The sequence below is a fragment of the Nycticebus coucang genome, chromosome 5, assembly GCF_027406575.1.
Source record: "Nycticebus coucang isolate mNycCou1 chromosome 5, mNycCou1.pri, whole genome shotgun sequence".
Taxonomy (NCBI): Eukaryota; Metazoa; Chordata; class Mammalia; order Primates; family Lorisidae; genus Nycticebus; species Nycticebus coucang.
In genome coordinates, this window is record NC_069784.1 from 108,476,302 (window position 1) to 108,488,615 (window position 12,314).

General features: G+C 35.7%; 1 protein-coding gene across 3 annotated transcripts in view; it reads right to left on the reverse strand.

Annotated features, from left to right (window-relative positions):
• Positions 1-12,314, reverse strand: part of MED23 (mediator complex subunit 23) — a 52,689-nt gene that overhangs the window by 28,867 nt on the left and 11,508 nt on the right. For 2 of the 3 annotated variants that reach the window (XM_053591047.1, XM_053591049.1), the window contains exons 10-13: positions 11,573-11,668; positions 11,009-11,026; positions 5,654-5,854; positions 3,990-4,133 (exon numbers count right to left, since the gene is read on the reverse strand). In XM_053591047.1, the coding sequence (XP_053447022.1) occupies positions 3,990-4,133; positions 5,654-5,854; positions 11,009-11,026; positions 11,573-11,668 (459 nt within the window). The remainder of the gene's footprint in view (positions 1-3,989; positions 4,134-5,653; positions 5,855-11,008; positions 11,027-11,572; positions 11,669-12,314) is intronic. The other variant, XM_053591048.1, reaches the window with a different exon arrangement.

Genomic DNA, 12,314 nt, shown 5'->3' on the forward strand with positions numbered 1-12,314 from the left:
CAGGCATTCTGTGTCTGCATTTTATCTTATTTCTCATTAAAGATCCCTGCATTTGAAAGGAAAGGGATTCATAATTGCCATGTGTGTGTTCTCAGATAGAATTTACATGGAAAACAATTATAGTCATCCCTCTGCTTCTGTGGGGGCTTGGTTCCAAGACCCCACTGGTACCCATATCCACAGATGCTCATATCCCTGACATAAATGGTGCCATATTTACATGTAACCTAAACACACCCTCCCATATTTTTGGAATCATCTCTCGGTTACCTACAAGGCCTAATACAATGTAAATGCTGTGTAAATGGTTGTTATACTGTATTTTTCTTTTTTTTGTAGTTTTGGCTGGGGCTGGGCTTGAACCCACCACCCCCGGTATATGGGGCCAGCTCCCTACTCCTTGAGCCACAGGTGCTGCCGGTTGTTATACTGTATTTTTAAATGTATACTGTTTCTTCTTCTTGTATTGTTGTTTCTATTGATATTTTTTAGAATCTGCATGTGTGGAGGGTTGATGTAATAACTGTTAAGTAAAACGAACTACAGCAGAGAATAAAGAGAGATCAGGAACATATATTCTGAATTCGGAGAGACTTCTGCATATCCTAGCCATGTTATCCTGAGACAAACACTTATCTTTTTAACCCCTTGATTTCTTCATCTGTAAACTGGAGATATCATGAATTTTGTGTGTCTATTAAATTATCACGTAAGCGTTTGGCATAGTGCGTATGAAATGCCAGTAAGTATTGACATATGATAGCCCAATGGCCATCATAATGATGATAGTAATTAAGAAGAATTGGATATCTTTTTATTGAATTATTTTTTGAACCACAATCAATGGGAGTTTTTGCATAGTCTTGTGATTTGAAATTGAATCCCAACAATTAAAACTGTAGCTAATAAGGGATGCAAGGCTGGTTTAACATACGCAAGTCCATAAACGTTATCCACCATATTAACAGAGGCAAAAATAAAGATCACATGATCCTCTCAATAGATGCAGAAAAAGCATTTGATAAAATCCAGCATCCTTTTCTAATTAGAACACTGAAGAGTATAGGCATAGGTGGCACATTTCTAAAACTGATTGAAGCTATCTATGACAAACCCACAGCCAATATTTTACTGAATGGAGTAAAACTCAAAGCTTTTCCTCTTAGAACTGGAACCAGACAAGGTTGTCCTCTGTCACCTTTACTATTCAACGTAGTGCTGGAAGTTCTAGCCAATACAATTAGGCAAGACAAGGAAATAAAGGGAATCCAAATGGGAGCAGAGGAGGTCAAACTCTCCCTCTTTGCTGACAACATGATCTTATACTTAGAGAACCCCAAAGACTCAACCACAAGACTCCTAGAAGTCATCAAAAAATACAGTAATGTTTCAGGATATAAAATCAATGTCCACAAGTCAGTAGCCTTTGTATACACCAATAACAGTCAAGATGAGAAGCTAATTAAGGACACAACTCCCTTCACCATAGTTTCAAAGAAAATGAAATACCTAGGAATATACCTAACGAAGGAGGTGAAAGACCTCTATAAAGAAAACTATGAACTCCTCAGAAAGGAAATAGCAGAGGATATTAACAAATGGAAGAACATACCATGCTCATGGATGGGAAGAATCAACATTGTTAAAATGTCTATACTTCCCAAAGCAATCTACCTATTCAATGCCATTCCTATCAAAGTACCTACATCGTACTTTCAAGATTTGGAAAAAATGATTCTGCGTTTTGTATGGAACCGGAAAAAAACCCGTATAGCTAAGGCAGTTCTTAGTAACAAAAATAAAGCTGGGGGCATCAGCATACCAGATTTTAGTCTGTACTACAAAGCCATAGTGCTCAAGACAGCATGGTACTGGCACAAAAACAGAGACATAGACACTTGGAATCGAATTGAACACTAAGAAATGAAACTAACATCTTACAACCACCTAATCTTTGATAAACCAAACAAGAACTTACCTTGGGGGAAAGACTCCCTATTCAATAAATGGTGTTGAGAGAACTGGATGTCTACATGTAAAAGACTGAAACTGGACCCACACCTTTCCCCACTCACAAAAATTGATTCAAGATGGATAAAGGACTTAAATTTAAGGCATGAAACAATAAAAATCCTCAAAGAAAGCATAGGCAAAACGCTGGAAGATATTGGCCTGGGGGAAGACTTCATGAAGAAGACTGCCATGGCAACAACAACAAAAATAAACAAATGGGACTTCATTAAACTGAAAAGCTTCTGTACAGCTAAGGAGACAATAACCAAGGCAAAGAGACAACCCACACAATGGGAAAGGATATTTGCATATTTTCAATCAGACAAAAGCTTGATAACCAGGATCTATAGAGAACTCAAATTAATCCACATGAAAAAAGCCAACAATCCCTTATATCAATGGGCAAGAGACATGAATAGAACTTTCTCTAAAGACGAAAGACGAATGGCTAACAAACACATGAAAAAATGTTCATCATCTCTATATATTAGAGAAATGCAAATCAAAACATCCCTGAGATATCATCTAACCCCAGTGAGAATGGCCCACATCACAAAATCTCAAAACTGCAGATGCTGGCGTGGATGTGGAGAGAAGGGAACACTTTTACACTGCTGGTGGGACTGCAAACTAGTACAACCTTTCTGGAAGGAAGTATGGAGAAACCTCAAAGCACTCAACCTAGACCTCCCCTTCGATCCTGCAATCCCATTACTGGGCATCTACCCAGAAGGAAAGAAATCCTTTTATCATAAGGACACTTGTACTAGACTGTTTATTGCAGCTCAATTTACAATCGCCAAAATGTGGAAACAGCCTAAATGCCCACCAACCCAGGAATGGATTAACAAGCTGTGGTATATGTATACCATGGAATACTATTCAGCCATTAAAAAAAATGGAGACTTTACATCCTTCATATTAACCTGGATGGAAGTGGAAGACATTATTCTTAGTAAAGCATCCCAAGAATGGAGAAGCATGAATCCTATGTACTCAATCTTGATATGAGGACAATTAATGACAATTAAGGTTATGGGGGGGGAAGCAGAAAGAGGGATGGAGGGAGGGGGGTGGGGCCTTAGTGTGTGTCACACTTTATGGGGGCAAGACATGATTGCATGAGGGACTTTACCTAACAATTGTAATCAGTGTAACTGGCTTATTGTACCCTCAATGAATCCCCAACAATAAAAAACAAACAAACAAACAAAAAAAAACTGTAGCTAATAATTACTTTTCAGAAAACATTGTCTTTAAGTGCCAGGGATTAAGTGTTGGAGACCTTAACAACAATTTAATATTAAACAGCCATCCGTGATGCACTGTATTCCAATTCTTAGAATTATTGTGTTGCAATAAAAGTTTTATTTCAAAAAATAAATAAATAAATAAATAAATAAAATAGTCTAGCATTAACAAAAAAGGAGGGAAGATAAAACAGGAATATTTCTTGATGATGAGTATATGGGTTAATGTTCTATTTAGTCTAGTTTTGTATATGTTTAAAAATTCCATAATAAAATGTTTCTTTAAAATGGCAATCTTGAAAATATGTCACATTTTACTCAAATTTCTTATATAACAAGACACTGCGGGAACACACTGAGACTCACTTGGCAAACAGAAAAACAGGTATTAATAGATGCTGTCATTTGGCCATTGGATGTGTAGCTTTAGTGCTTTTTAAGACTGTAGACATACTTAGAATGTAGAGAAAGAGCTGGCTATACTTGATATTCTACTGTGATTTAGCATAAACTTTAGAAATAATCTAGTTTAATATCTTCATTTTACATGAGTAAACCTAATGTGAAATGATTCTGAATGCCCTTCTCATGGTCATGGTTAGCCATGGAATCGGAAAAAGAACTCATCCACATCCAGCACTCTTTTCACAAAATCACACTAAAATCCTCAAATGGAAATTAAACATAATTTATTTATCACATTGTTAACAATTCAATAAAACTTACTTCTTTTTCTGGGTACAGCAAGTCAAAGAGCTTCATGACAGGGAGAAAATCAGCTAGTGCATTTTTCTGAATACTTCCGGAAATGAATTGCAGGAGAACCCACATCAGATGATCTCTGCCTTTTATCAGTCCTCGTCCTGCTAACTGTAAAAGATGTTTAAATACAGGTGTGTACATAGCTACTTAAAAAGGAATGTAGGAAATTTTTTTTTTTTCCCCAGAGAAGGTTTTTGGTCTTGGAAAGTAAGCATCTAAGTTTGGCATTTACTAATCATGTGGTCTCAATTCAAGACACACCATGCAAAACCTAACTATTTATTTTACTATTATATATATGTTTTCTCCTGTTCTCCAAAATAACTATGCACATCAAACATTTAATGTTTTAGAATGTAATCAAATTGATCACATTGTATAGGAGAATCAAGTTTAATATGGGATAATGCTTATTAAAAATATTACCAAAAACTCGGATATACTCTATTACAACAAAAGGAATTTTTTTTAAATTACCAAGGACAGGTTATCATAAGATGCTTTTCCTGGTTTCCTGTATATTATAACAGACACCAGTGATGGTGGGGTGGAGAGAGGGTGGTTAAAAGAACTTTAACAACTTTTATGAAAAATGTTCCCTAAATAACTTCTGCTATACAGATGTTACAGATATAACATTTATTTTCATTCACCGTGTCCAAAACTTTGTGGCAAAACCCCACAAATTTATTCTTCCATTTCTCTTCCCTTTTTTTGGATTCACTGTCCTACCTTCTTATTCATTACCAGAGCCTTATTATACCCTGTGTCAGCTGCCAGTCACCTAGTTCTCCTCAACCTGTCTCCAAAAACAAAAATACAAACCACTGCTCCCACAGCCACTGCGGGATCTTCCTGCCTCTGGTTCTGCCCCCATCCATCTCTGCACCACCATCTTCCTTCTGTGGCCAGTGGCAGTAATTTTTCTAACTATACATGATGATGCTATCCCCTTCCTGATTTCCTACAAAAACAAAACCTAAATTCCTTAGAGCAGGCACATGGACATCTAGTGTTCTCCATGTCCGCCCTTGCCTCCTGCCTTCCTGATCTCACCAAACTTCCTCTTTTACATTTTCCCTTTCAGTTCTCACACACCTATATCCCCTTCCAAATGATGATCTTATTGCTAGGGAAACCTTTCCTATCTTTTCCTCTTAGCAAATTTCTATTCATCCTTGAAGTGTCAAAGATGTCTCTGATAAGAGCCATTCCTAATGTCTTTGATAGTGACCATCCTCTTTCATTCCCATTGCAGGGAAACATGCTTCCATTGTGACAGCCATTAAATTATGAGCAGATCGTTTATATATATATACCTTCCCTCCAGTGAGGTGCTCCTTGAGGTGTCATAGTGGCTTTTTATCTTGTATCCCCTGGTGCCTGCACTGTGAATATGTGGCAGGAATGACTGAATTCAGTTCTTACAGTGTCATGTTAAGAAACCTTCCTGCCTTCCTTCTCACCAACACTTTCTCTTTTACATTTTCTCCTAAAACCTAGGATAGAAATTAGGGCTTAGAACTTCTGCCTATGCTGAAATCACTGGGGAGTGCCCTTATCAGCCTAAACATACTAATCGCAGGTGAAGGGGGAAGCTGCTCTGACCAAAAGATTTTAGTACACACCTTCTGATGAAGGGAAAGAACCATATGTGGAAAACTTGCAAACTGGAAAAGCACAAAGAAAATGAGCTGACTCGAGAGATGCTGCCACAGGAGCTGACTGGTTCCCCCGTCGTCGAACTTCTCTTCAGTCTCGGATCGCTCCATAGCATAAACCACCAGATCCACCAGCTGGTCCTCCAGCACAGGGCAGCGCTGCTTATGCTGTAGGGCAGAGATTAAATACAGTATTCCAAAAGCCTCTCGGTTAGTTTCAGAAGTCACCAGTTAATGGGCATTAATCGTAACAAGAGACTGAGAAGCATGGAATGAAGTTGAACTTGAGAAGTTAAGTTAGATTTTCTCTATTAAAGCTGCATCATGTTATTTTATCACAGGGACAAAGTTTCATAGAAAATTTTTCTTTCAGGTTCCCCACAAAATAGACTACCTATCACCTTTTGACTTCCACTATGGACATTTTGGTTTGATTTGACAAAGGGCACTATATAGGAGACAATTTTGTTATTTGTCCTTTGAAAAAAGATAACATTTTAAAAGGCATATGAGATAGGGATAGCAGAATTAATTTTGTAATCTAACGTAAAAGATGAAACCCCTGGATTTCCAGGGATCAAATGTTCTGATTGAGTAAATAAAGCAGGATGTGATCTATTTATTTAAATTAACCACCACAAGTTTACACTAACTTTATATACAGGGGTATATCTAAATAGCTGCCAGAATACCCAATGTCTGCTTTTCAATGGTACTGACTCTGATACTGAAATGGAACAAATGATAATTTTCTCTGGAAAAAAAAGATTGATCTCTGCTCTTCCCTTTTGGAAGACAAACATAATGCAGCTTTAATTTTAAATTAGACCATTTTAAAATCTAAAACAAGAAAAAGAATTGAGTTTAAACACTAAAAATGAAAATGCAACTTCCCTTTCTAGAGGCAAAAAGATGTGCTTTTTAAAGTGATTTAAGAAATATACTTTTAATGAAAAAAAGTCATATTTCAAGTCATTTTTATATTTCCTTTATAAATTTTATATGACTTAGTAGCAGGCAGTTGGAAGCCTTTCTAGTAAATATAATTACTAATGTTGTACATTCCCCTAAACTTTAGATGTGATTATCAGTCTTTTGCCATGAAAAAGGGATATGATTTTTTTTAAATTTAGGGAAAAAATGCAAAATGGGGACAAATTTAGAAATAAACAAGACATAATGAGTAGCATCCCCTCTTTTGCATGCTCTTTGCCAGCTCCAAACTCGTAAAGCTCCAATATAGCTGCACTTTCTGAAAACATGCAAATAAAACAAACGTCTGTCCAAACAGTAAGCATCAATGGTTTTTCCATATTTTTTCAAAAATACACAATGCCATGATCACAGTTCAACCACATTACAGGTTTACAAATAGCGATATTAACACCACCACTTGATACTACAGTACTTTCCTCCAAATGTCATTATCATTATGAAGCAGAGCAAAGTGCAACAGACAACACTACAGACTATTTCTTAAATCAGCATGCAAAACTACTGTGTACAGGGCTTGAAATTCACTAGTTCTGCCAACCACCAACAACCTAAGAAATGTGTCAGACAACACAAATTGAGAGTGAGATCATTCAAAGTATACAGGAGTCAGAAAAAATTGTGAAAAGAAGTAAAGCCAGGATTTCCAGTAGGAATTTTTCACTAGTGATGGGAATTTGCTTCTACTTTGGAAATGAACCAATTTGTCATCTATTTCTCCATCCATAAGGGTCTTCAATCAATCTGCTTTAGGAAAAAAAGAGCAAACTAAGTAAAATTGGATTTTAGCACCTGAGTCACTTTAAAGTTCCTCTTTTTAGTATTAACTATTCATTTTAAAAACTAGATTTTCACCTATATATTTTTAGCATGTTGATGGTCATCCAGTTAATGATTAAAAAAGAAAAGCCAAAGATACTAAGATTTTGACAAAGGAAGAACACCAGGAAATTTACAGTTAAAGCTGATCATCTTTCAGTACACGACCATGACATGACTTAAGATTACTTCCAACTTTTTTGCTAAGAATTAAATTGGTCAAAAATCTCTTTAATACCTAATGCCCTTGTAATTGGTGGTAGCAGAATATCTAACAGGATTAACTATAAATTTCCCAGGTGTTTAGGGCTATTGCCAAGAACATTTCTCAAACCGCTTAAAAATGTTGCTTTATCTGCCAATTTTGAGAATATCAGAAAAGAAAAAAAAAACTGAAGTATAAAATAATTTGCACTATCTGCTTTGTAATAGTAAGTTTTGCTTTACTTTTCCCTTATTAAAAGACAGGTAAATTAAAATTAAGACTCTCTTCCACATGGCTGGTGGTTTTAAAATGTGGAACAAACAGTTGTAAAGCAGCCTAAGGATCTATGGATAAAGGTTAGCTGTCAATCTCTAGGCTAAGCTAAGAGATTGTAAGTCAGTAGATGCTATCTTTATAGCTATTCACATGCTCTCTGAAAGCTTTCACAAATTTAAAGCTTCAAAATACTAGCACATAAAGTTGAATATGTTAGTTTATGTCATATTGGATTTTTAGTTAAAATCTCTTTTAATGATGAGAAAATGTAAATTCAGTATTTTAACTATTCCATTAATGCGCCTAGATAACAGCCTAAACTATACTGGAATTTCATTTTAAACTTTCTGCTTTGATACAAGCCAAAAATCAGGCACAAGGTATTAATAGAACCATTAATATGAACCCACCCATGCTCCTGCTCCTTTCCCACTACTCTTTCAAATATTAAATGATGGTGCCTTTCAGTCTTAGTGTCCCACATGCTATATTGAGTGTCACTTGCCACTTTCCATGTAACAGTTCTGGTAATGCTTTTGCAGTAAAACTGTGACGTACTATGCTTAGGTGAGCCTACATTAATTTTAAATCCTTATTCCAATGCTATAAATCAATTTAAAAGCAATTCAGGACAAATTGGGAAGAAAAATCTCTTTTAATGGCATTTATCAAATTCTCTGGTTTAACCAAGAAAGCTGCCAATCAGAAAACCAGAGCCCTATGCCAGTTAATACGCTTTCAATGGGGCCTTTCAAAAGTATTTTGAAATAACTTCAAAAGTTATTTCCAAGAAAACTAAGTGATTAGTTTAAGACAACATGAATGGTAAATATTTCACTGTCTCCCTGTAGCCAGAGTTTGAACCAATCACATACAACTTTGAGGAATGTATCCATTTTGTGATGCTTTTACTCTGCGGGAAGCATGAAGCACACAAAACAAGATTTTTCCACTCTGAATTTAAGTCTAACATTTCACCTTGGTGATCACAGAACTGAGCTAAGTATCACCTTTGGTACAGACCTGATCTTAGGAGAGAATATGGCCCAATTCCTACTGGAAAATGCAATATGAACAGCTCTTAAGAGAGTTTCAAGCTTTAAGTAAATTATTGCATTGCTAGAGAAAGGACAAGAAAGTACAGTGTAGGATATAGTTCTGTAATGATAAAAGATGTGATAAGATGACTTGGTTATTTTTAGTCAGAAGCTTCCTATCCTGTGTGTGTGTGTGTTCATTTGCCAGTCTGCTTTCCGGCAGGTAGAAATAATCTATCAAGTCAATGCAGCTATTATCTTCCATCTACAAGTTCCCTCACTACAGAGTTTTCTATGAAAACAGTTACTGATGAATTGTGAATTTCTGACAATGTTTACACTACAGTGGGACCAATACTAATAATGTTCTGTCAGCATTTCCATTATAAACTTTATTTTTTATGGATTTATGTCTTAGTCATAAACTTTTTTTAGGTTGAAACTTATTATTGAAATGATCAGATCAGAAATACTCTCAATTGTTCTATCAATTTCTAGTTTGAGAAGAGCTGCTCCCCAAAAGAAAACAGCTAGGGACAGCTAAGGATGTCTGGGGGAAGGTACTTGCAGCTCAAATGACCAAGGGTACATTTATCTACCAAACTGCAAAAAAAAAAAAAAAAAAAAAAAAAAAATCAAGTCACGTATGACTTAAAGTTCATTGCAAGAATTAGTTTGAAGGCATAGCATGAAGCATTCTTTCAAAGTTAACTGAATACTTACCTCTAATTCAAGTGAAAGTTGATCAGAATTAAAGACTTGGTATTTAAGATGTTAATTTGACAGATTATGTGGCGTAACTGTCAGATACTCTGATGTGAAGCAGTTTCAGTTTCACATGTACAAAGGCTTGTCCAAACAAGGAAACTTGGCAAATTTTTCAGAAGAAAAAACTTAAAATAATAAAAGAGATACTGCTACTAGGGTGAGGTTTGGCATGCAAAGTTTCAACACTGAGCAAGTTTTATGGCCAAGCTATATGTCCTCAAAAATAGGTCTTTATAAATGGAAGCACTGGCACAACCTTCACTATAGTATTGCAAACAGTAACGCTATTTTATATAACCTAGACAAGAATGTCTTTTTAAAATCAAAAAGCTGGTTTATTTTAATATGTTGGGTTCAAAAAGTTTTAACAAAAATAATTGGAACCACTATGTTGTTTAAAACATCAAAGGTGAAAAGTCTTGGAACAGACTTGGGACTGTACAAGAGTTTGGTTTATGAAGTTTGGCCACAGTGTTTTTCTTCCACCATGGGTGAGCCTCACCTGAGGGGAGCTCACTCCAGGAGGAGGGCACTTCTGGCAAAGATGGACCAAGAAGAGTGTTTGTCAAACAGGTGTGGGGTCACCTAAGAGTGTGACATTTCTTAGTCAATCCCCAGGTTTCCAAAAAAACCTTTCCTGTATCAAGTTTACCACTCCAACTTTTAAAAGCAGTGTATCTCTATTAAAGTACTTTTTTCTCTTTGTGTTATTTTTAATTTGTTTTTGTTTTAAGGCAAAGAAAGCAACGTAAGTATTTTTGTTGTTATTTATTTATTTGTTTTAACTGTCTGGAAAGATAAAGGCCACCACAAATCTTTCCATCTCTGAAAATTCTACGAGGCTAGCTGTAGCCCTAAAGTATGAAAAACAGTAAAATGGAGTGGGAAGCAAAAACAGCCCATCAAAAAGTGACAGGGTTCACTGAATGCCAGGTGTTGTCTTTTTGTTTAAAAACAAAAACCAAAAAAAAAAAAAAAAAAAAAAAAAATTAAAAAAGCAAACACCAAAAACCAAAAAACCAAAAACCAAAAAACAAAACCAAAAACAATCCACCAAAAAGAACTCTCATATCCCAAGAAGAAATTTTTTTAGTGGCCTTGGTCTCAGCATGGTCCTGCCAATTTCAAGCCCCGACCATACACGTATTCTCTAAATGGAATCAGTGGCTACAAAGCGGCCAGCGTATCGTTAGTCACAATACAACAGTAAGGTTGTGAACATACCTGAGCAATGTTCAAGGTCTAGAGCATTGGAGGATGGGCAGGACAAGACAGGACAGAACAAAAATAAAGGAAGAAAAAAAGAAAAGACAAAACAGTGACTATGAGGCCAGCCTCAAGGAACCCAGAGTCAGCACAAACCCTCCCACATGTTACACCACCAAAAATAAACAAATATACACCAAAAAAAAAAAAAAAAAGTCAGCAAGAAGGCCACGCTGAAGATTACAGGGTTATAAAAATAGACACCCAAGCAACAAAAAAAGTCAAAAATTATGGTTAAGTCATGTGTAGGTTTCTCTGGCAAAAGGTATTCTTGAAACTGGCCTTATAGAAAAAAAAGCAATGCAAAATAAACCAACTTTAAAAAATCTCATTTTTTAATTTAAACAATTCTTAAAGCAATATAGAAACGATAGAAACAATGTTATTTAATAAACCATATATTTAAAAAAATCACCAAATAGTTTTGTAACTGTTTTGCTCAGTTAGCTATAGCAAAGAAAAGAGAAAAGAATAGTGCAGATTCTATGCAAAATTTACTAGGTTTCTGGTATAGTACAGTACCTGCTTATTTAAACCTAGCATATTGCAGACCATATCCCTGGAATAAGGCTGCTCCAATACATATCTCAACAAAGCAGTCTGTGGTTCAAACAGATCCTTTAAAGAAAATAAAGAAAATCATTGCTTCAAGATCAACATAAATGTTAATTCAAATTATTTGAAATTGAGATTAAAAAGTCCTCTAAATGCACTTATTACCTTCACACAGTAGGCAGTATCTAGTGGGGGAAAAAAATCATAGGATTTTAGTGCTTACAATGTATCTGTTCCCACCCCTCAATTGATAAGGAGGTAAAGGGACTTGCCCAAGATCACACAGAGGGTAACAATTAAGATAACACTAGAACCAGATCTTCCAATCCCCCTTTCCCAGTGTGATTTCCATTCTATATTCCTGAAAACATAAAAAGATTGACATTTTTAAATTTTAGGTATTGCAACATCAATTTATGTAGATTTGGTCCTTAGTAATAACATTTCTTAGACATAAATATTATTAAAAATATCTTTGCTTCCTGTTAAACTTGACCAATTTTCTAGGAGCGTTTTCTAGGAATGTAAGTTTACACTTACTGATAACCAAACTCAGTTTATAATAATACCGGAAAGCTACGTATAAAAATTCTTTTTTGCCAGGCACAGTAGCTTGTGCCTACTAACACTCTGGGAGGGTAACATGGGAGGATCCCTTGAGCTCAGGAGTTGGAGACCAGTCTGAGCAAGATCAAGACTCTGACTCTAC